The sequence below is a fragment of the Centrocercus urophasianus genome, unplaced genomic scaffold, assembly GCF_019232065.1.
Source record: "Centrocercus urophasianus isolate 14NV4802_14NV808 unplaced genomic scaffold, USGS_Curo_1.0 seq_34, whole genome shotgun sequence".
Classification (NCBI taxonomy): domain Eukaryota; kingdom Metazoa; phylum Chordata; class Aves; order Galliformes; family Phasianidae; genus Centrocercus; species Centrocercus urophasianus.
The window spans coordinates 5,160,283-5,182,372 of record NW_024884911.1 but is presented as its reverse complement, the minus strand read 5'-3'; the positions used below and the strand labels follow the sequence as shown (position 1 = coordinate 5,182,372).

Genomic DNA, 22,090 nt, shown 5'->3' with positions numbered 1-22,090 from the left:
GGCCCCAATGTCTGAGTGTGTGGGGTTGGCAGTGCTGAGCAAACATCCTGAACTGGGGTTCCTGACCCCGCTTGGAGTGTTTTGCTTTTCAGGCCCAGAAGGTTCCCAGGAGAGGGAAAAGGAAACTGCCTGGCTATTTTTAAACCCTCACCATTGCCTTCCTGCCACTGTATTATTTATTATCCATTATCAGAAGTGTTTCTCTCCTGGAATTATCTTTAGTGGTCAACCAAGGGACGGATGAATGCCACCCCTCAAACAGCCCCACAGCTTTCTGTAGAGGTCAGACAAAGCTGGGGGGTTCTACAGAGGTTTGCAGCTGCAGACGAGCAGTGCTGCTATGTGTTCTGTGCACTCAGTGCTGAGCCATCCCCGCTGTGGGGCCACAGTTTCACCTCCCCAAGAGCTGAACCCTGGCTTCTCTCTCCACGACCCCGCAGCCCTGAGGGCAGCACTGATTGCTCTGGAGGATCCCGATCTCTGCATGCACCGAGCTCAGCTCTGCATGTGACCCATTGCATTGCAGAGCACATCTCGCTGCATCACACGATGCTGCATGGCAGGCAGGGTCAGGATTGGCATCACCCCCATAGAGCATCTCAAAGTTGTATGGCTGCGTGCAGCCCTTGTGCAGGGCTCTATTGCCTTTCCCATAGCGTAGCCCTGGAGGTCCCATTGACCCTCTGCAGCTCCAGATAAGCGGGACAATAGCTTGCATTGTCCTCCTTCATCCTCCTGCCTGGTACGTTTTCAAGTTGAGGAGTATTTCAGCTTTGTTAATCCTTTCCTGCCCAGGCAGGAGGTGCCCTGGGCAGATCTGGATGTGCAGCCCCTATATCCATGCTTTCATTGGAAATAAAGCCGCAGGGCTGCACGGCTGGGAGGCTGCTGTTATTTCAGCTGTGCAGAGAGCTGAGGCATAAGCGTCTGGGTTTTGGTGGTGTCAGCAACAGCTGCCATGCATTTATCGGCAGGGAAGGAGAAGGGGCAGGGAAGAGTGAGAGGATGCTGAGCTCAGTGCGTGCAGTAAGTGTGGAACGGCTCTGCCTGTTCCTCTGGGCCTCTGAAAACAGTTACGTTGTGTGGTTTCTGCATCAGCCTGAGAGCTCAGAGACACTTTAGAGTGGGATCGGCAGCCCTGCTGCACCCCAGGCCAGTTCCCCTTTCTCTGCATCCCTGCAGGGCCACACACTGCTGCTCCGCACCCTGCTGCACCCCCCAGGTTGCCTGCACATCGGGGCCAGCACGGGAAGGGGCCCCGGGTTCCATGGGCTGTAACTTTGGGGCCAGCACCGGGAAGGAGCCGAGGGGTTCAATGATTGCAGCATCCCATAAATCTGCTGGGGCTGGGCGGTGCTTTGAGCACAGATGGTACCGTGGGGGCTGAGCTCGCGGGATGATGAGAAGCAGCCCGGCTGAAGCAATTAATACTTAGCGGTGGGTTCGAGGTGGTGCGCTCTGAACCCCAGGGCTGGATGTTAGGAGCTGTATGAACGCTTGGCGATACCAAAACCCTCCTCCAAGGGTCGACGTCCCACGCCGCACGGCTTCTCCCATTGCCGCCCACCTCGATCCCCTTTTGCTCGGCTCCGCGTTGCCCCATCCCGCGCTCCCCCGCACCTCCCGGCTGAAGCTCTGCCCCCTCCGCCCGCGCCTTCCCCCCGGGGGCCGAGCCGAGCCGGGCCGGGCCAACCCCCGGGGCGGGCGGAGGCTGCGGGGGAGGAAATCCAAGCGCCGCTTATTCTCAGCCCGGCCCCTCAGTGAAGTCGTGTTGCTCCACCGCTGCTCCCTCCGGCAGCTTCTCTCCCATCTCGGGGGCGGTGGCGGTGCTGGTCCCCGGTTATCCCGGGATCCCGGTCCCCCCGGACCGGCCCGGGGATGCGGTGGCTGTGCCCATGGTGAGCCGCCGGCACCATGCCGCCCCGCCCGCCCCCGACATGTTCGAGGGCTGCCGGCGGGCGCGGAGCCTGTGGGGCGGCGTGAGGCTGGAGGTGGCCGGGGAGAACAGCCCCGTAGTACTGCACAGCTTCACCCAGCTCGACCCCGACCTGCCGCCGCTGGAGGTGAGGAGGGGGGGGGGGGATTTGGGAGGTGAGGGTCGTGCTGTGATGAGTTGGGTTGGGGCTGAGCCCGGTGAAGGAGGATCGCGGTGCTCGCCTTCTGGCAGCTCCCGGAGTTAAGCATGGGGACAGCTGTGGGACAACGCGGCGTTGTTTCGTTTCATTTATTAAATAAGTGAGTGGCCCTGCTTGGTGTTGTTGCTCTGAGCGGCGGGCAGGCTGCCAGACAGGGCTTTGCAAAGGGCTGCCCTTCTTCTAAGCAGCAGGGGAAGTGGACAGACCTCAAAATAAGGTTTTTTTTAGTGTCTTATTATAAATCTTACTAATAGCTTAGCTCAGCTACTGCAGGCAGAGAGCTGCTCTGATCTGCCCTTAAGGACTTTGGGCTTGTCTAAACCACAGAAGTGTCCTCTGGGAAGGTTATGGGCTTTGCTGGAGGATGCAAAATGTTGATGTTGCTTTGGGTTCGACCCTGCACGGCTCAACCGAGCAGTTTGTTGCGTGGAGGTGGAGGCTGAGGCACCCAAAATAACGTGAGTCAGAGCTCTGGCTTTTCTCTTCGGGATGGGTGATCATCTTCTGCGTGCCAGGAATGTCATTGATTCAGAGCGAGCGGTGCTGGGAGGGAGAGGGAGGTTTGGGCATTCCCAGAAGCATGGAGCCCTGCAGGCTGGAGGCACAGGGGTTAACATCGGCGAGGTCAGGGGCTGGGCTGGGTGCAGAGCCAGCTGCAGATGTGTTTCGTGGCTCTGGATGCTGGTGGGGGGGGAGAACAAGGGACGCCCCGCGGAACCACTGAGTTCCGTGCAGATATCCGGCATCGCTTCAGCACGGCGATTCCATTCCTACCCCATAACCCACAGTGGAAATTCCTGGTCAGGCTGTATGGGATCAGTGCTGGCTCCAGCCCTATCGCTTCACCTCTGGCCTGGCAGCAGGGATTTGTCAGCTCATGAAAACTCTCTCCAGCTTGCTCTCCCCCCCCCCTCTTTTTCCCCGGCTTCTCTCTCCTGGGGGTGGGTGTGCTGACATTGTTCACAGCACATCATCTGGTTCATGTTATGTCTGGCAGGAAGTCCAGCCCCTGCGGCCTGCTGCTCTCCGGGAGGCTGCACGGGGCCGCGGTGCTGGCAGGGATGCAGGAGGAGCAGGGAGGGGGCAGAATGGGGGCTCCTGTGCTTCTCCCCTTGGGGTCAGCCACCCTGTGCACCCCACAGGAGGCAACCCCGGGGCTGCAAAACAAAGTTAAGAGGCTGAGGAGCAGCATTGCATGGCCCCAGCTATTCTAAGATCATCAAGTCCAACCATCAAACCATCCCCGCCGTTCATGCCCATTGGCCATGTCCTGGAGATGTCTGCTCTGGGCCATGATGTGGCTGTGTGAGGGCAGAGCAGCCCCAAAAAGCACATCCTGAAGTGGGATGCAGCGCTGACTGCATGCAGCAGGATTGGCTTGCTGTCACTGCAGCACACAGCTGGGGAAAGGCACGCTGAAAGGGGACAAAAATTAAATAGAGTTGTTGTGGCAAATGTGCTGGCAGCAGCCTGGCTATAAGGCTCGGGTGAGGTTACTCTGCAAGATGGATCTGGGGAGGAGAAGATGGATTATTCAAATCCTCCCCATCCTGTATTGCTCGGAGGTCCGAGGGCTCTTGAGCTGGTTTTAGCCGTGGGGAATGGCAGTTTTTAAACCAATGATCTCCAGTGCTGCTTTGCTTGCCTTTTACTTGGACTTTCCTGCTTGCAGTCCTGCCCAAATCAGTGCTATGAGTGTGGGGGCCCTCCTGCTCCATGCTCCAAACACAGACTGGGGCTGGCACTGCCCAACCTCCCTGTGAGTGGTGAGGGCTATTGAAAACTCTTGGATTGTTGTTATTTTGGCTCTGTTTGTTTTCTGAACAATTGGGAGATTTCTCAGTTGCTAAACACATCCTCGAAAACTTGAATTGCTCAGCCCAGATGCCTCGGAGGTCAGTGCTGGTGCTTTACAGCAGGGAAGGAGGGGTGAAGATCTCACTTAAAAGCCATTTTCTTTCCACTTCCAATGGAAGAGGATCCTTTTCTCACAGCCCGTGTCCCTCCCCGAGGCACCACCCGATATCCCCTGTGCAATCTGCAGGATGGACATCATCTGTCAGTGCTTCTGGAGAGGGACCTGCTTGTGGCTCCCGGCCAGAAGGGTTGGGTGAGCAGGGAGCTGGCTGAGATGGGAGTGCAGGAAGGGAGCGAGGAGGTGGGAGGAGTTTCTGATGATTGTTTGATATCACTAAGAGAAGCTGGAGAGAGCTTCACCATGTGTTTGGATAAGGGTTGTGTTGCATACCCTGTTTCCATAGGGCAGGAAACCCTCCGGGACTGGGATCTGAACGAGGTTTTAGCAGGTTTGTAATCCCAGATTAGCAGCCCTGGAAACTGAAATCTTGTTTAGCCCTCTCTGGCCCTACAGTCTCCACTTGTGCTGCTCCAGGGCCCCATGATCTTACTATGGCTCTCCTATGGCCATTTGTTTTCTAGCTATGGACAAGGGGTTCCCAGGCAGAGCAACTAAATGTGAACTTGGAGGATTCCTAAGCTTTCTTGTGCTCACATATGGGTGTGGAATGAGCTCAGATTCTGTAGGAAAAGAGCAAAATGACTGCAGAGTTCTGGGGTTGTACTGCTTGTCCAGCCCTTCTGTTTCACTGCTGGGGTCCCAGCTGCAATCCACCCCAGTTTGGGCTGGAGTGAGTTGGTCTGGCCATAGGATGGGCTCCATCACCCTTCTGCCTCTAATTGCCAGCCATCACATCCCCCCCAGGGATGTGTAATTGCAGGAGCACATATTTAGGTCACTCCAGACCACACGTAAGGGCTGGGCATTCCCTGCTTGTGCTTTTCCCCAGTACTGTTATCTCCAGAGCTGCCTGAGTGGCAATTTTTCAAGTTGTGTTCCTTTTACTTGAATGCATACTTGCAGCCAGGCTGTTTCAGTTCTCAAATATTTCTCTATCTCCCACAGACCAGCAAAAAGGGGGAGGGAATGCCATTTCCAAGGAGCAGGATTTGGACTCTGAGCTGGCTGCAGCGGGATCCATGCACTGATTTTTTATCCTCTACTGTTCCTGTGCAGTGCGTAGACCTATTGGCAGCATCCTTGTCCTATCTCAAATAGGGCTCCTGGAATTGCTGGAGTTTGTCTTGTTCCTGTCCCAGCACAGGGACTGAGCCACTCATCACATCAGCTCCAATGCTCTGCAGTACTGTTGTGTTTGGCTTTGCACATGAGCCATTAAGAGAGGGAAGCCTGGAGCCCTGGGAGCAATGTGGCTGCTCCCTGGGGATTGGCTCTAGGAGGGGAAGTGAGGGACAGGAGTGTGGATGGGGCAGAGTGGCGTTGGGGTTGGGGTTGGGGTCAGTGCCGCTCTCCTTTGAGGCAGTAGTGGGCATGGTGGTGATGGGTTGATGACTGGACTTGATGATCTCAGTGGTCCTTTCCAACCTTAATGATACTATGATGAAGCAGTGACTGCAGCACAAAAATCACTGCGCCTCCTAATGGGGTTTGGTTTGTTTGGTGCTTATGGCGTTTTGCAGACAATCCCTTACAGCCAATAGCTACATTCATTGGTACGGATTCATACAGCACAGCACTTTTGTTATCAGATAACCAGAGTGCTTGGTATGTCTTATGGTCAGTAGGGAATTTGCTCCTGTTATGCCACTGGGATGTGGATGGGATCTGTGCTGGGATGGCAGAGGTAGGATGGAAGTGGCTGAGGTGTTTCCCAGGGCTGGCGGTGAAGGAAAAGAGTTGTTTTGGCTCACACATGGCGCAGACTGGGGAGGAAAGTCATCGGAATCTGGAATGCTGAGGCCTTATTTTTAGCGTGGCTTTTCTTTCTGCTAACCACACTTCAACAACGAGCAGCTGAGCTGAGTGCCTGCGTGCAGACCTGGCTTTAAAGGGCTTGCTACCCATCTTACCAGAGCTGCTTTTCATGTAGGGAGCAAAACCACGAGGCATTTCCCTGCTCTTTGCAGCGGTCGTGTCTCCATGGTGACCCTACAGCTGAGAGCCCTTGCCCGCCTTGCCTCTGAAGTCGATGTTTTGGTTTGTGAAATGATGTGGCTTTGGTTGGGGCTGTTTTGGAGTCACAGCTCAGCTCAGGAGGCCACGCTGGGCAGAGCATGGCAGGGGGCTGCCAGGGGCAGCACTTATCTGCGGGGAGCTCTGGGGATGCTGCACATGGTTGGTTTGGATCACAAACCTCACCTTCCAGCCTGGGCCAAAAAAAAAAATAGGGTTTCGGTGGAAGATGTTGCATAAAAAGCTCTGTGGGTGGCTGTGTGCATTGGGGCTGCTGAGGGACGTGTGTGGCTTTGTTATGGGGGTCCCAGGGGTGATGTTCTGATGGTCTGGATGACACAGGTTGCTACATGACATCCCAGTTGCAGCAGTGGGAGCTGGCAGCAGAACAGCCTGCGCTCCTGCAGCTCTGCTGTGACTTAGAGCATCACCCCACTGCCTAGGGTATTCCTTGGGGGGTGTCCCACACACCCCCTCCCTCCTCATCCTGCTCATTCTCCTGCAAAGCTTGGCTCTAAAGGGGTGGGAGTGTTTGGAGGGTTGACCCCTCTTAGGCCAGGGCCATGGTAGGAGCTTTATATGGAAGGAGCTGGAGTACCCCTACTGTCCCACATCAGATTTGTATTTCCACTTTGAAGGGGAGGGCTGCATGAAGCTGCCTGCTCTCCACCTCCAGGTTTTGGGGAACTCTGACAGCAGGGTTTGCTGCAGGTCGCTGTGGCGGCTGCTCAGACAGGGGCAGCTGAAGGAATAGGGCTGGGATTCTGCTGGGAACTGGGGGAGAGAGTTGGGGCTGAGGGGGTTCACCCTCCCTGGGCACCCCCTTCCTCCCCTGGGATGCACACACACCCATTTCTCAGGGCAGGGCTCCAAAGTGCAAGTTCAGGCACTTGACAACAGCTTGATTTTTTTTTTTTTTTTTTTTTTTCTCCAGTTGTTTTCTCTCCAAAGGTGCCAATTAAAATTAAACCCTCAGTGGCTTCAGCTGTGGAAATCAGACCATGTAGTTGACTTTGCATCCTGACTGCAGGCCCCCCAGGTGCCGGCATGTTGACTCCTGCCTCTATACCTGCTTATGTAGCACCTCCTGCTCATTGACACTTAGTTAAGTAATGCTCTGAAGCTGAGAGTTCCTTGATTACAAGGCAAAAGTGTTGTTCTTCCCCCTTCCATCTTCCTACAAAGCAGCAAAGCTGCCGCAGGGAACCACGCAGAGGGAAAATGTGCGAAAGGAAAAGGCGCAGAGGGGAAAAGGCGCAAAGGGAAAACGTGCAAAGTGAAAACATCCCCTGTTCAGCTCCCCCCCGAGCACAGGGGAACTGTGGCTGGGCATCCATGGGTCGGAGGGAGGCTGGGAGCAGTCGGGGTCAGCCTGCGGCTGCGCAGCAAATGGAGGCTGCGACGTCACACTGCAGGGTGGGAGCTGGGGGCACGGCCGGCAAACAAAGCGCTGCTTTTATGCCTATTGCCGGCAGCCCCTCGCCCTGCCTCCCTGCCCTGGTTTGTTCATGCATTTTCTCTGCTTCAGCTGTTTACTGGGTCAGCCCGCCGTGGACACGCACGCACAGTGGCAGCATTGAGTTGGACTGGGAGAGAGCCCAAAGTTGTGCCCTTTGCAGGGTGGGAGCCCAGCGGCATCTTCCTTCTCTTCCTCCTCTGGGATTTTGGGCATGGGATGATCTGGGCTCATTGGCTGTGCTCGTGTTTCAGTCTCTAGACAGGGCTGTGGTTCTTGGATAGCCTCCAGATTGTCCATCCCAATCTGCACGCCTTAGAAATGATGGAACTGCAGAGCTCTGTTTTTCTCTTTGCAAGCCGCAGCCATTGAGTTGGTGCACAGCTATGTGGGAGTTATCTGGCCTGCTTGGGAATGGCAAAGCTCAGCCATCTCCTCTAGGTGTGCACGCTGCCTCCATGTGGGTCACCCATGTGGTAGGGCTGAGGGGAGATTTGGCATTGGAACCTGGTTTTGGAGCAGCTGATATTGCTTAAAATTAAATTTTTGGCTGTCTAGACAGGGACACAGGCTGCAAACCAAGAGCGGGAGGATATGTGTTTGTGGCTTTGTGTCTCTGGGAATGCAGAGATTTGGGGTAGGTGAACTGTCTTGTTTGTAAGTGTTGATATAGGCCAGAGACAGGCATTGTGCTGGAATTGAGACCACTAAGAGATCTGTGCCCTGTGCTGGTCCTGTAATCAGAAACACATGGGATAACATAACTCAGAATTCAGTGAGGCACATCCCAAGTGAGGTCAGTGGGCTCTGCATGCTGACCGTTTGCAAACACCTTTGGGATGCAGGTGGTGCAAAAAGGGGCACGTTTCAGCATCAGGGTCAGCAGGGTGGCATGAAACCCCGTAGGCTTGGGCCTGCCTGGGGCACACGCCTGTTTCTCTTTACATTCAAACAAGGCATTGCAGGGCTCTCGCACTGCGTGGGGCTTAAACAAAAAATGCATTTCACTTTTTGACCTTGTTTCTGCGAGTTCCTTCCAAATTCCTCCGTTCCCTCTTAGTGAAACACAGACCGTTGTTCCCAGCTTGCTGCGAGCCACTCGAGCTGTGCTTACTCTTACAGAGTGCTACACATTAATATTTTATCCACCAGTCACACAGTGCTGGTTTCACTTCCAGCAATTACCCTGTGGGCTCCAGACGCTTTCACAGCCATTGCTCTCCCAGCACAGCCCCAGCTGTGTCCCTTGGATTCAGCCCCAGCCTTGTGGGTGTTGGTGCTGAGCTGGGATGCTGCAGGAGCGCACGCCGGAGCGCTCACGAACTCACAGCAAAGCAAAGTGGAGCAAGAGCTGGAAGTGCTGTGTCGGCTGGATGCTGTTTCCGTGGACGTAGAGAGGAAGCAAAACCTGCTGCAGTCAGTTTGCTGCTGTGCTTCAGCACGTCCCTGTGTAGGAAGCGTGGGGTTACGTGGACACCACGGGTGGCAGATGGAGCTGTTGTCCCCATGGCCGATCCCCTCGAGGTTGCTGGGGATGGAGTGGGCATGCAGCATTTTTACCCAGCTTTTGACTCTTAATTTCCAGACCATAAAAAGAGCGAAGTTCTGACATGTGGGAAGGCTCACAGTTTTCTTTGAAAACAAAACAAATGCAAATGAAGGAGGAATTCTGCATATCTGCTCTGTCTCGTTTCTGGACTTGAGTGCTGAGCTTCTAATCCTCTCTCCAGCCACTGACTCACTGCGTACGAGTCACAAGATGCCTTTGTACCAGATCCTCCTTTCTCTTCTTCCTAAACCAGGCAGGCGGAGGCAGCTGCCTTTGAGTATTCTCTGCAGCCATGCTGGGTTATCGACACCAGCACGGCAAGTGGGATTAGATGTGGCAGTTGGGGATGGGTTGGAGTTGGACTCGGTGATCTTAGTGGTTTTTTCCAACCCTAATGATTCTGTGATTCTGTTCCATGTGACCTGCTACCAGGCTTGGGCAGACCCCAATGGAAGAGAGGTCAAACCCTCCTGACAGGCAAATTGGGGTGGCTGCGGATGCCCTCCTTCTGCCCACCCAGCTGCTTTGGGATGCATAGCTGCTCCCCATTGCAGCTTCTCCTGCTTCAACTCCTGGAGCTGTGCGTGTCAGGGAGCCTGGGCTGCAGTGCCAAGCAGCTGATGGGTGAGAACAGCCCCCCAGCTGTCGCTGCTGTCCGGGTGTCCTGGCAAAAACAGTCCCTTTTCACAGCCGGCTGAAGCTTCGCTTCTGGCCCTTTTTCTGTTCTTTTCCTGTTTCCCCCTTTGTTGTTATTTTATGTTGGATCCGTTCCTGGTCTGAAGTGGCTCGGAGCAGGCAGGAAGGAAGGCGGAGAACGTCAAAAAGTCAAGGAAGAAAACACATCCGTCTGTCTGCCCATCACCCCGGTGCTGCAGCACTGTGTGGGGCAGGGATTTGAGCTCCACTGGAGCAATGCAGCACAGCACAAGGGAAAAGGGACACAGCCTGAGATTGACCTGCCAAGGTCTGATGGAAAGCCTCGATACCCAGCATAGCACAGTGATGGTGTTGGCAGCTGTGGATACTGCAGCACTAGGCACCTTTCTGCAAATCACATCATCACCCACCAGCTCTGTGGGCTTCCTGAACGTGGCCAGGGAAAGGAAATGGCTGAGGAGCAGATGGGATGATCCCAACCTGCCATGGAGGGGACAACATCTGCCGGGATTTTGCACTGGAAGTCCCCATGAGGAAGGGTGTTGTGCTGCTTGCGTTTTGTGTGGGCAGGATGGGGGGTGCTTCTGCTTTTGTGGTCTCTCTGTGGTTCGCGGAACTGAAGTTGTTTTCCTTTCACTAGATGGGGGTGGCTTTTTGTTTCCAGTTTCCTTTACATAATGCCGTCCGTTTCGCTTTACATAAGAGGCCCCAAAGTTGTTGCTGTGCATTGCGTGGGGTCAGGATCTGTTTCTGGGGATGAAATGAAAGTTAACTCAGAGCTGTTGGAAACCACGAGGGTATGTCCTTGGTTTCTTTTCTGTCTGAAAGAGCCAATTTCCCATTGCTGGTGGAAGGCGTTATTACAAGAAGGGACTGGAGGCTGCGAAGTCCAACCCCCAATTTTGGCTTTCATCTGGCTTTTGAACCTGTGCAAATGCAGAGCTTCAGTGGGGAACTCCAGCTCAAGCAATTCTCTGCTGAGTCGGGGATGTGCCACGGACGGGTCTGTGCTGCACTGTGCCCACCTATAGAACTCAAGTTCTGTGTTGCAGAGCCGAAAGGAAGCCGAGCAAGGCAGCCATCTGAGCTTTCAACCAGCTGTTGCTCAGGGAGCATCAGTGAAAGCGCTTTAAGCAGTTTTGTCTCTTCCACGTGTGCTGAAATGAATACCTTTTTCCACTAACAGTTCATTATTTTGTGTCTTTGGAAGCCAGCACGCTTACCCAGGGCCACGTGGGAGCGGAGCTCTTAAGACCTGGTAATTGTGGGGTAATGGTGTGCCATGCACAGGAGCGTTGTCATGCTCTCACTTAATCCTGCACTGCACTCCTATCTTACCAAAACCACCCCCGTGACTCATCTCCAAGGCTTTCCAAAACAGTTTCCTAGCCAGTGTTTTCTTTGCTGTTCAGGTTTGGCGTTTCCCCCCATTGTGCCGATTCAGGCAAACTCCTGCTGCTCCATGCCTTGTTCCTTGCACCGCAGCCCTTCCTCCAGGCTCTCAAACCTTGCCTGAATCCTCTTGCTCGTTATTAAAGCCCCGTGTGCAGACGTGGGCTCAGCGCCGCGCTGTGTACCAGAACACGCGCCCGAGAGCAGAAGAGTTTATTGCACGGAGCAGGAATTCCTCCCCGCTGTAGTCAGCACGGCTTTGAACCGAGGGCCAGAGCTCAGCATTGCTCACACAGCCCAGGGCGAAACGCGGCTCCGAGGAGCTGGAAAAGCAGGCGGGCCATCTGGTGCTGCCGCCAGTTCGTATTTCAGGGGGTGAACTCCCACAGCGTTCACTTATGGCTTTTGCAAAAGTCTCCGGTTCCGTGCAGAACCGTGTGCCCGATTTCCCTCCCCCCCCCAAGAAGACCCCAGGTTAAACAAGAGTGGGGTTTTCTTGTGCTGCCTCCATTGGAGTGGCTGGAGGTTCAGGACTGCTGAGCTGCAGACATGGTGGCCAAGCGATCGTTTTTGCTGCGTTCCCATTTTTTTTTGTGCTTTGGATCTCATTTAATGCTGTGCTGAGCCCCTCCTGTATGACTGCGGTGGAAGGCACAAATATAACCATCAGTGGAAGGGGCTGTTTACCCATATCTCTGCTGTGTGCTACAGGTGGAGCTGCTGATGAAGGAGGGTTTGCTTTTGGTGCCCAGAGGCCAGGTCCCACCAAGCAGAGATGCACACTCGGTGCGGGTGCTGAGGTGTGCTGCACAGCCTGGGCCCTGCTGCTGCTTTTTGCTTCGTTGGTTTTTAACGAACACGTGCAGAATGCACAATCAGCATCTTGGAGAAAGAGTGGTAGGAAAGAGGAAGCTCACACAGAATATAAATAACCAAATTTTAGAATGTGGCAGTGTAGCAGCTCGCCCGGCTCTTGGTGTGAGCCAAACTGGAGACCGCTGGGAGCCACGTGCTGAGCGTGTGGTTTGCAAAGGGGGAACTTTGGGGGATATCACACGAGTCAGCAAACAAAAAATGAATGAATCTGACAGCCTTGGATATAAGAAGGAAATGAAATTTGCCTCTACACACATCAAAATTGGGTGCGCTTTCAGCACGTGATGTGAAATACAAGAGTGGAAGCCCTCGCAGTTGTGGCAATATTTTCCACTGTAGTTGCACAGCAGCTGCCAATGATTCATGCATTGATCTTGGGACATTTTGTCCTCTCACATGATTTGATTTCTTAACTAATTTAACTGCACCTCGACGAGCATCTGTTTTTTGTGATTCTTTGTGTCTGGGCTTTCCAATGGCCTGGCCAAACCTCCGCTCAAGTTTTGTTTGGAACTTTCTGCTCAGCATCTCCTGGACCCACGGTCCTCACATCCACAGGCAGAGAATTGGGAGGAGGATGTTTTGCAAGGAGCTGGGCTGTTCCTGCTGCATGCTGATTCGCAGTGCTCAGCTTCAGCCATGGTGTGGCTTCATGGGAAGGACATGGGAGGGATGTGGCTTAGTGGGCATGGTGGTGGGTTGGACTGGATGATCTTCACCATCTTTTCCTGTGCTGTGATTCTGTGAAGCACTGGGGCCGCCACTGGGAGCAGTGTGGGATGGGGCAGCCTTAATCCTCAGCAAGCTCTGAGCAGTTGCCGTTTCTCAGGGGTTTTTCATGCTCTGCAAAGTGCAGGGAAAGCTGCAGGCTGGCATTGGCTGTGGGTTGGCAGTGTGCTGCACCCAGCGTGTGGCTGCCTTCCCCTGCTAACCCCCTTACTGCTTGCAGGAGTTCTCCCCATCTGCTGGGCAGTGGGTTTTGCCACATGCGATGTCCCAAATGCTGTGGGGGCTGGGGGGAGGGGGAAATCCCTTGAGAGTGCAGAGGGATCTGCAGAAATCCTCTTAGAAGAGATGCTGACTCAGCAGAGTGTGGTGGGAGAGGGGCCAAACTGAATCTGAGGTGGTTTTTGCAACCCCAGAACAGAAACATAAGCCTCGTGGCTGGGTCTGGCAATGGCCCTGGGTACAACCACCTGTTCATTTGTCCCCAAGGGCACCCTGCTGCTGCTTTGTGAAGTTTTTCCCCCAATTCAGGCTGCCCAGAGAATTTGAGGACACCCCATCCCTGGAGATGTTCAAGGCCAGGTTGAATTGGGATCTCAGCAGCCTGATTTGGTGCCTGACTTAGTGGTTGGCGACTCTGCCTGAGCCATAAGGGTTGGAACTGGATGATCTTTTAGGGCCCTTCCAACCCAACCCATTCTACTCTACTCTACTCTATGATTCAAGCTTCCCCTTGACTTTCTGCCCAGCATGCTTAGCCAACACTGCCCAATGCTCATGGACAGCTTCATTCCCCAGTTGTTATTTACTATGAGACTTTGAGTGCTTGAGATGCTCAGATGAAGCTGGGGCAGATTACCCACATTTTGGTCATAGCCAGCAGCAGTGTCACCTTATGTCCCATAAAGGCACAGGGAGGAGGATAGCTGGGGTGTGGGTATGCAGAGTCTTGGCTCTGCTTGGGTGTTGGTGGGTACTGGGTTCACCTGCCCCAGAGGGCTGGTTCTGCCTGCTCTGTGCTTCTGAATGGATTTGGGATACCCCATCCAGACTTGGGTGAGCATCTGTGCCATGTGTTAGCCTCCTTATCTCATGGTGTATCTCATCCCATGCAGAGCTCCACACAGGAGATTGGAGAAGAGCTGGAGGATGGTGTAATCTACAGCATATCACTGCGCAAAGTGCAGCTCCATCACACAGCCAACAAGGGGCAGCGGTGGCTGGGGGTAAGTGGGGTTTTTCTGCCCAAGAGGATGACCTGATGTCAGGGCTCAGCAGGGTCTTTACTAGGCTACATCCTGCCCTCTTTGGGTGTCCCCATGTGCTCATGTTCTGGGAGCTCCTTCCAAGCATAATCTGAAAATCATGTATTTATCTGGGCAACCCTGAGGTCTTTTCTGGGGCTTGCCAGATGCTCAGGTCTTCTCAGTTGGGTTGCTGGCCACTTGGTGCCCAAGACGACCTTCCCTCTCCCCAGCCCCATCACATGAGGTCCCATCACTGCAGGAAGACCCATCCAAGATCCATATGATGCTTGTCGAGGTGATGGGACCACTGTGAACTTGTTTATATCCATCTTCATCCAGCCTGCTGACTTCTGCTCATGTCCCAGCAGTTTGAGAATGAATCGGCCTTAAACCTCTATGAGACGTGTAAGGTGCGGACGATAAAAGCTGGGACCTTGGAGAAGCTGGTGGAGTACCTGGTTTCAGCCTTCAAGGGCAATGATTCCACCTACGTCACCATCTTCCTGTGCACTTACCGGGCCTTTGCCACCACCAAGCAAGTGCTGGACCTGCTGCTCAACAGGTGAGGCGGCCGTGCCCCAAAACACAGATAGAAGTGGCTGATGTCTGAACATCCTCAGCCAGGAGAGCTCCAGCATCTTATGCCATGTCTTGGAGCTCTGATGGGCTTCTTCCAACCCCCTCAGGTATGGCAAACTGCACGTGCAGACAAACGGGGACCACGCCAGGCACGTTGTGGACGAGAGGATGGAGCTGAAGAAGTAAGTCTGACCATGGTGGGGGTGATTGCTCTTCATGCTCTCACGAAGGCATGTGCTGTCCCATGTGTTTCTCATGACACCACCCAGTTCTCTCCTCTGTTCCCTTCCCCACAGCACCATCTCCTCCATCCTGGGCGCCTGGCTGGACCAGTACTCAGAGGACTTTCGCAAACCCCCGGACTTTGCCTGCCTCAAGCAGCTCATCTCCTACGTGCGCCACAACATCCCCGGTTCGGACCTGGAACGCCGAGCCCGCATCCTTCTGGCCCAGTTCCAGCAGCAGGAGCAGAGCGAGGCCGAAGCAGAAGGTGGGGATGTTTCCCTGCTCGTGGAGATGTCAGGGTCTGTAGGGAGCTTCAGGTGTCTCCACGTGGCTGGACATGGAGGTACACTGGGAAGCTTATCCAGCTGAACTAGAAGTGGGATTTCTAAGCGGATTAGTTAATCTGCCTTTAATCCTCTGCAGATGCTTGCAACCAGGTTAAATATGCCTGTTAATTTATCTGAGCCTTATCTTGAGGTGTGAAAGCACAGCACTGGGGATGGGATGTGGTGTGGGATGCAGCGGGATTCCTTGCTTGTGGCTGCACTGCAGTGCTCAGCTTTCTGCCATCTTCACAGCTGTGGACCATGGTGGCTGCACGTTCCAGCTGGTGGAGGAGAACGGCGTCGGGGATGGGAAGTCGGATTTCCTCTCCTTCTCCCCTGAGATGGTGGCAGAACAGTTCACACTCATGGATGCTGTGAGTACTCATTCAGCACTGGGTCAGTGCTGCTGCTCTGGGCACAAACCACTCTGTTCCCTCGCACCCCACTCCATCTTTTCCCAAAGAGACCCATCCCATCTCTTTATCTTCTAGGAACTGTTTAAGAAAGTGGTGCCTTACCACTGCTTGGGCTGCATCTGGTCCCAGCGAGACAAGAAAGGCAAAGAACACCTGGCACCCACCATCCGTGCCACGGTCTCGCAGTTCAATAGCGTGGCCAACTGTGTCATCGCCACGTGTCTTGGGGATCGGACCCTGAAGCCGCAGCAGAGGGCTAAAGTGGTGGAGCGGTGGATCGAAGTGGCTCGGGTAGGACAGTGCAGCCCCACTCGCCTTGCCCAGGGCTGGGGTTTTGTGGTGCACAAATCCCTTGGCTTTTTTTTAACATCGAGCCCTGCTGTCCCCTTATCTGCCCCCAGGAATGCCGCATCCTGAAGAACTTCTCCTCGCTCAGAGCCATCCTTTCAGCTCTGCAGTGCAACGCTGTGCACCGGCTGAAGAAGACCTGGGATGAGGTCCTGCGGTGAGCAGCACCTGGGGGTCCTGGGGCTGCTGGGAGGTCTTTGGGGGGTGGCTGTGCTGGAGCTGTGGCCCTTCAGTGTGTAGATGGGAGATGTGTAAATGGGATCATTGCGGCTCTGGCATTGCCCAAAAGCCAAGGGATCTGAGGAGAGGGAGGAAACAAAGGCAGTACTGTCTGCTTCTCCTTTCCATCTGAACACCCTGGAATAACCCCAGTCAGCAAGGCCTGCTGCAGCTGTGAGCTTTGCTGGGGTCATTTGGGTGCGCAAGGAAGGGACCCAGTGTGGCACCATTGCTGACTTCCCTGTGTTTCCCCTGAACAGGGAGAGCTTCCGCACTTTCCACGAGCTCTCAGAGATCTTCTCCGATGAGAACAACCATTCCTTGAGCCGAGAGCTGCTTATTAAGGTATGGGGCACCTGTAGTCCTGTCAAGGAGCTTGGCTGGTGCTGGCAGAAAGGTCCCCGTTGTTCCAGGGGCCAGACAGATTGGGCATTCTGCTTCCCCACCCCAAAAGCTGTCATTGCATGAAGATCTCAGAGCAATTGAATGGGTAGAGATAAGCAATGGGATATGTTCTGGTGCACCTGATGGTGGCCTTTCCCCAGATGCACGTAAACAGCCTGGTGCACAGTACAGCTCTTCAGTGGTCTCCTGGGTTAAGGTGAGGCAGTGGAGTTCGGGAAAGGCTGAAGCCAGGTGTCCTCACAGCTTTCCAGCTCCAGACTGGGGGCTGAGATCACATGAAATACAAAAAGGAACAAAACAGCCCATTGAAAAGCTATTTATACAGAGAGCTGGAAATGGGAGCAGCATTTCCTATTCATTAAGCTTCTCCTCCCTGTTTAGCCCTGAAAAAGCTCAGCTTAGATTTCCTTCTCTTCCTCTCATTCCCTTTATGAGGAAATTGTGGCAGTAAAAGTGGCTGTGAATTTTAGCTCATGTTTCCCACTCATGCTGATGCTGTCTTTCCCCACCATCCAGGAGGGCACATCCAAATTTGCCACCTTGGAAATCAACCCAAAGAGGGCCCAGAAGCGGCAACAGCAGCAGCGAGAGATGGTGAGTGGTTGTTCCCATGTCCCCATGTCCCTGCTGGGTGGCTGCCAACTCTATGCTGATCTCAGCCATCCCTCACTGTCCCCCAGGGTGTGATGCAGGGCACCATTCCCTATCTCGGCACCTTCCTCACGGACCTGGTGATGCTCGACACCGCTATGAAGGATTTCCTGGACGTATGTACCTCCATCTCTATCCTCCTCTTCTCCTTCATGCCCAGACATTCCCAGAGCCTGGCGGTTCAAAGTGGAGGGTTGATCCCTGTTGCTGTCCCTTTGGGCATCCCATAGCCAACTCTGCACCCTGTGCATCCCATAGCCGACGTTGTCCCTATGCATCCCGTGCGCAGCTCCGGCGGGCTCTGGCAATGGGCCGCTCTTGCAGCGCCCCCTGGCGGGCACGGCACGCATTGCAGCGGCAACAGCCGGGCAGCCAGCGCGGGGCGGAACGATGTCCTAATCTGTCCCCGCTTCCCACTGATGGCCGGCTCTTTCTTTTGCAGGGAGGGCTGATCAACTTTGAGAAGAGAAGGAAGGTGAGAGTTTGCACAGCTGGGTGGCGGGAGGAGGCTGGCGTTGTGCGAGCCCAGGCTCTGCCTCTCTCTTCGGGGGAAGATTCTGGTCCTTCCTAGGAGTCTTGGTGCATGGGGCTGGGCTGTTTGCAGAGGGCTGTGGGGCTGCAGACGGAGGGGGTCTGACTGCCTCCATTGGCTGCAGGAGTTTGAAGTCATCGCCCAGATCAAGCTGCTTCAGTCAGCCTGCAACAACTACAGCTTCACTCAGGAGGATCATTTTGTGGACTGGTTCCACAGCCTGGAGCGGCTCAGTGAGGCTGAGAGGTGAGTGCAAGCAGGGCTGTGCTGTTGCCTGTGCACTGGGAAGTTGCACAGAGCACTGAAACCTTTGTCTCTCCCCCAGCTATGGGCTGTCATGCGAGATTGAGCCACTGTCCGAGTCAGCCAGCAACACGCTGAAGGCGAAGAAGAACACAGGAATCATCAAGCGATGGAGCGAGTGAGTCTGTTTGTCTCAGTGGGATGCGGGTTGGAGACAAGGGTCAGCACCTCGTGTCCTTCCCTGGGCCCGCTCTCTCCTCACCCTCCCCTCTCTCCCTTCAGCCGGCAGCCAGCCAGCACTGAGCCCTGTGCCAGCGGCAGCTCCCACTCCAAGTCCTTTGACCAGCTCAAGTGCGGGCAGTACCTGTGCAGTGGGGATGCCACTGACTCAGTCAGCGTCACCTCTGCTGGCTCCAGCAGCTCCGATGTGGAGGAGATCAACATCAGCTTCATCCCTGAGTCCCCCGACTGTCAGGAGAAGAAGGTATGGGGCAGCTTGTAGGGCTCCTGAAACAGGTGCTTCTCTCAAGAGGGGATGGCCCCTGCCTCGCATTGGGGCTGAGGAGCTGGGGCTGCTTCTGCTTCTGGGGAGCGAGGGAGGCCTCTGCTCTTTGTGGTGGAGCTGGGCTTGCCTTGGCACAGCAGGGTCTGGCAGCTCTGGTAGCTGTACATCCCCTGCTGGCACAGGGCAGTGAGATCCCTCTGGCCTCCCTCCCCCAGCACTCGTACACCCCGTCTGTGGCTGATGGAGAAGCTAAACCCACTGTGTCCTCCGCATCCCCTCTCCTCCCTGCCCTCCAGTTCTGGGAATCCACCTCTCTCTCCTCCCTGGACACGTCGGGCATTGGCTCGGGCTCCAGCAGTGCCTCATCCTCCTCCGTCTCCTCCACACCGGTGACAGCATCTCGCACTCACAAGCGCTCCGTCTCCGGCATCTCCAGCTACTCGTCCCTCTCGCTGCCCCTTTACAACCAGCAGGTCGACGACTGCTGTATCATCCGCGTCAGCCTGGCAGTGGACAATGGCAACATGTACAAGAGCATCCTGGTTAGCACCCAGCACCCGCGTTACTTTTGGGCTTTGGAGGCTCGTCACGCTTGGATGCGGGCATGTCTCACACTGGGAGGATATGGAGGTGGGGGATGTTGCACCATTTTGTGCAAAATGGTGGTTAACAATGCTGTGTGCTCATAGGTGACGAGCCAGGATAAGACACCGGTTGTTATTCGCAAGGCCATGGCCAAACACAACTTGGATGGGGACCGGCCTGAAGACTACGAGCTCGTTCAGATCATCTCAGAGGATAGAGGTGAGTATGGGGGTGGGATTCTCTTCCTGGTCTGGGCTCTGGGTGGGAACAAACTGCCCAGCTGACTCCATGCTTGGTCCCTTCCCAGAGCTGAAGATCCCCGACAACGCCAATGTCTTCTATGCTATGAACTCCGCCGCCAACTACGACTTCGTGCTCAAGAAGCGGGGTTTCTCCAAGGGGGTGAAGATCAAACACGGCTCCAGCTCCACCCTGCCCAGGATGAAGCAGAAAGGCCTGAAGATCGCCAAAGGCATCTTCTAGCCTTAGCCCCACTGCCACCTCTCACCAACGGGGCCTTGGGGGCAGGCTGTAGGCAGGCTTGGTGCTGCTGGCAGAGCCAGGAGTGATGCTCACCCGCACCGAGAGCTTCGGCACCCGGCAGCCCTTCCGCCTCTCTCTGCGCAAGCTCCCGTTTCAATCAGGTCTTTTGTTTTTCTACACAGGAAGGCAGCAGGGAGGAATTTCTCTCTCTTTTATTTTTCTTTTTAAACCTTCCACGGTGCGACACTCGTCCAGCCACCGGCCTGCCCAGAGCAGGAGCCCACCTCTCTGCCGTAGGTGCCTTGTGTCCGCGCGAGCCGGGGAGCGGCGGCTTGGAGGGGCCCTATGCGAGGAGCAGCCATGAGCCACTGCCACGTGAGCTGGGATGGGTGCTCCCCTTCTCGGCACTGGTTTACCTCCTTCCCTGGATCACCTGGCATTGCCACCGCCGCCTGTCTGTGCCCTGGGAGAAGCTGTGCTGGAAAGGATGCAGCCCCATGCCGGTGCCTCGTGGACCAGGGCTGCTGTTGATGACTGGAAGCTTCCACGTGGTCTCGCTCCTCTCCCCAGTCCAGCTGCCGGCCCGCGTTCAAACCTGCACCAAAGATCAAATGCCAGTGTCCCTTCTGCAGGCAGGAAAGCTTTGCGTGCACCCCAGTGCCCCTAGAGCTGCCAGCCGAGCCAGGAGGAGGAGAGCAGACTGCTGTCCAGATTTGTGTAAATAGAGACCTTGTGTCTGCGTGGGCAGGCGAGGAGTCAGAGAGCTTGGGGTGCTCTGGCTGCCACCGCCTGACCCACAGGAAGTGCCACTCACCTTGGGCTTTAACCTGACTTTTCAAACACTGACTATGGGAGAAGCAGCAATGAGACTTCTTTTGTACAAAACAAAGAAAGGTTTTTTTTTTTTCTTTCAATATTTATTGGTTGTAAATAGAAGAGATGAACTTGTACATTTTACTAACCCAGAGTCCCCTGCCGTGCAGCCCAGTCCCTCTCCTGCTCTCCCCCTGCTATTTAAGGCTGCTGGGAGGGATACTCACAGCAGCAGTGTTGCTCTGCCCTGCTCACACAACACCGCCTCCTCTGGCCTTCTCCCTTCCTCATTTCTTTACCACTAGTCGCTCAAGCAGTGGCAGAGAAGCTTGTTTTAATGACTGTAGGAAACACTAACCAAAGGGGGGACTTTTTTTTTTCTTCTTTTTGCCCCTGGACCTGCTGGCTCCATTGCATTTGAGCACTTCCTCTCAGCGCATCTTTTGTTTCCTGTCTGTCTGTGCTGCTGGGTGTGGGGGGGAAATGTGTTCCATGCCTCCAGGAGAGGGGCTGGGATGTAGCAACACTGCACAGTGACACTCAGAGGAGCAGGACTGGTGGCAGAACCACGTGGAGTGAGGCTCCTTGTTTATAAGCATGGTTGGCACTAGTTCTGCCAGCCCTCTTCCTCTTGGGTGGCATCACCTGGGTCACCATGCCCACACTGCACATGATGGGAGCCCTTGGCACCCTGACGCAGGGGCTGCCTCCTGCCTCCCACCCTGCCCAGAGCCAGGCCCCTGCCTTTGGGTGCCAGCACCCCTGGGCTTCCCCCTGGCTCCATGCTGCTCTGTGCCTGCCAGCTCCTGCCCACCCCATTGCCTCCCTCCCCTGCTGTTGGTGTCCCCTGGAAGCCCAGCATCACTGGAGGGACTGGCTGTACCATATGTATTTTGTACCACTTCAGTGAAGGAGCACACTGCCCAGTGTGACTTGTATACAGCAATGTAATTAGTCTTTGCAATAAAATGTCGATCCTCAAACATCCCTGCCTTAAAGCAGGGGCTGTTCTGTCTTCCTTCCTGAATTGCTTGCCTGCTCCTATGGAAAGGGGAATGGATCTGATCGTGGAGGTGGTGCTTGAGCCTGTTACTGTGTGGTAATCGTGCTGAGCTTTGTTTTGTGCTTGAACGAAGAAACAAAGCTTTTTTGTTTGCAGGACCAATGCCTGATTTCAAGCAACTCTGTTCATGTGAATCTGTGTTGCTGGGACTGGTGCCTTTTCTGGTAGCATAAATGTGACATCTGGTTTACTATTTACTTCTTTTTACACGTGCAACGGCTGTAAGAGCAAATGCAACGTTAAGGAGATAGCAGTCTGCTTTGGCTTGAGACATCATTCCTTCACTGTTCAAGGGCTCATTTCCTAGCACAGCCAGCATGTTTATTTTTTATAATTGCACAGACTTCAGTGGAAATTGCCTGGATGGTGTGGTGCCTCTGGCTGTAGCTATTAAGGACGAAGCTCCAAGAACCAGAATTTCTCTGTGCCTCTACATAGGTTACTTTAAAGCTGAGTGTTATGAAGATGAAAGGACTACCTTGCACAGACGGGGCTGTTAGTGCCATTTCCTGCTAAGTCTGAATTAAGAATCCAAGTAACTGCACTCTTCCCAGAGAGAATTTCAAAAATAGCTGGGGAATAAGTAAACCCTGACACAAGAGATTGCTGGTTTCTCTGGCCTCAGGCTAACTGCTGACAACAAGTTTGGCTTCAGGTGTTTTCCTCGC

The 22,090-nt window shown here is 54.6% G+C and overlaps 1 protein-coding gene across 3 annotated transcripts in view; it reads left to right on the top strand.

The window, feature by feature from the left end:
• Positions 1-21,342, top strand: part of RALGDS (ral guanine nucleotide dissociation stimulator) — a 39,165-nt gene extending 17,823 nt beyond the window's left edge. Inside the window, exons 1-18 of one of the 3 annotated variants that reach the window (XM_042830954.1) lie at positions 1,938-2,063; positions 13,898-14,008; positions 14,398-14,591; positions 14,716-14,790; positions 14,905-15,098; positions 15,412-15,533; positions 15,651-15,866; positions 15,977-16,080; positions 16,403-16,487; positions 17,064-17,141; positions 17,228-17,314; positions 17,641-17,673; positions 17,855-17,976; positions 18,056-18,151; positions 18,256-18,457; positions 18,775-19,020; positions 19,168-19,282; positions 19,371-21,342. In XM_042830954.1, the coding sequence (XP_042686888.1) occupies positions 1,938-2,063; positions 13,898-14,008; positions 14,398-14,591; positions 14,716-14,790; positions 14,905-15,098; positions 15,412-15,533; positions 15,651-15,866; positions 15,977-16,080; positions 16,403-16,487; positions 17,064-17,141; positions 17,228-17,314; positions 17,641-17,673; positions 17,855-17,976; positions 18,056-18,151; positions 18,256-18,457; positions 18,775-19,020; positions 19,168-19,282; positions 19,371-19,546 (2,382 nt within the window). In that variant the 3' untranslated portion in view covers positions 19,547-21,342. Of the gene's footprint in view, positions 1-1,937; positions 2,064-13,897; positions 14,009-14,394; positions 14,592-14,715; positions 14,791-14,904; positions 15,099-15,411; positions 15,534-15,650; positions 15,867-15,976; positions 16,081-16,402; positions 16,488-17,063; positions 17,142-17,227; positions 17,315-17,640; positions 17,674-17,854; positions 17,977-18,055; positions 18,152-18,255; positions 18,458-18,693; positions 19,021-19,167; positions 19,283-19,370 lie in introns of those variants that run through there. The other 2 variants (XM_042830953.1, XM_042830955.1) reach the window with 2 other exon arrangements.
• The last annotated feature ends 748 nt before the right edge of the window (positions 21,343-22,090 follow it).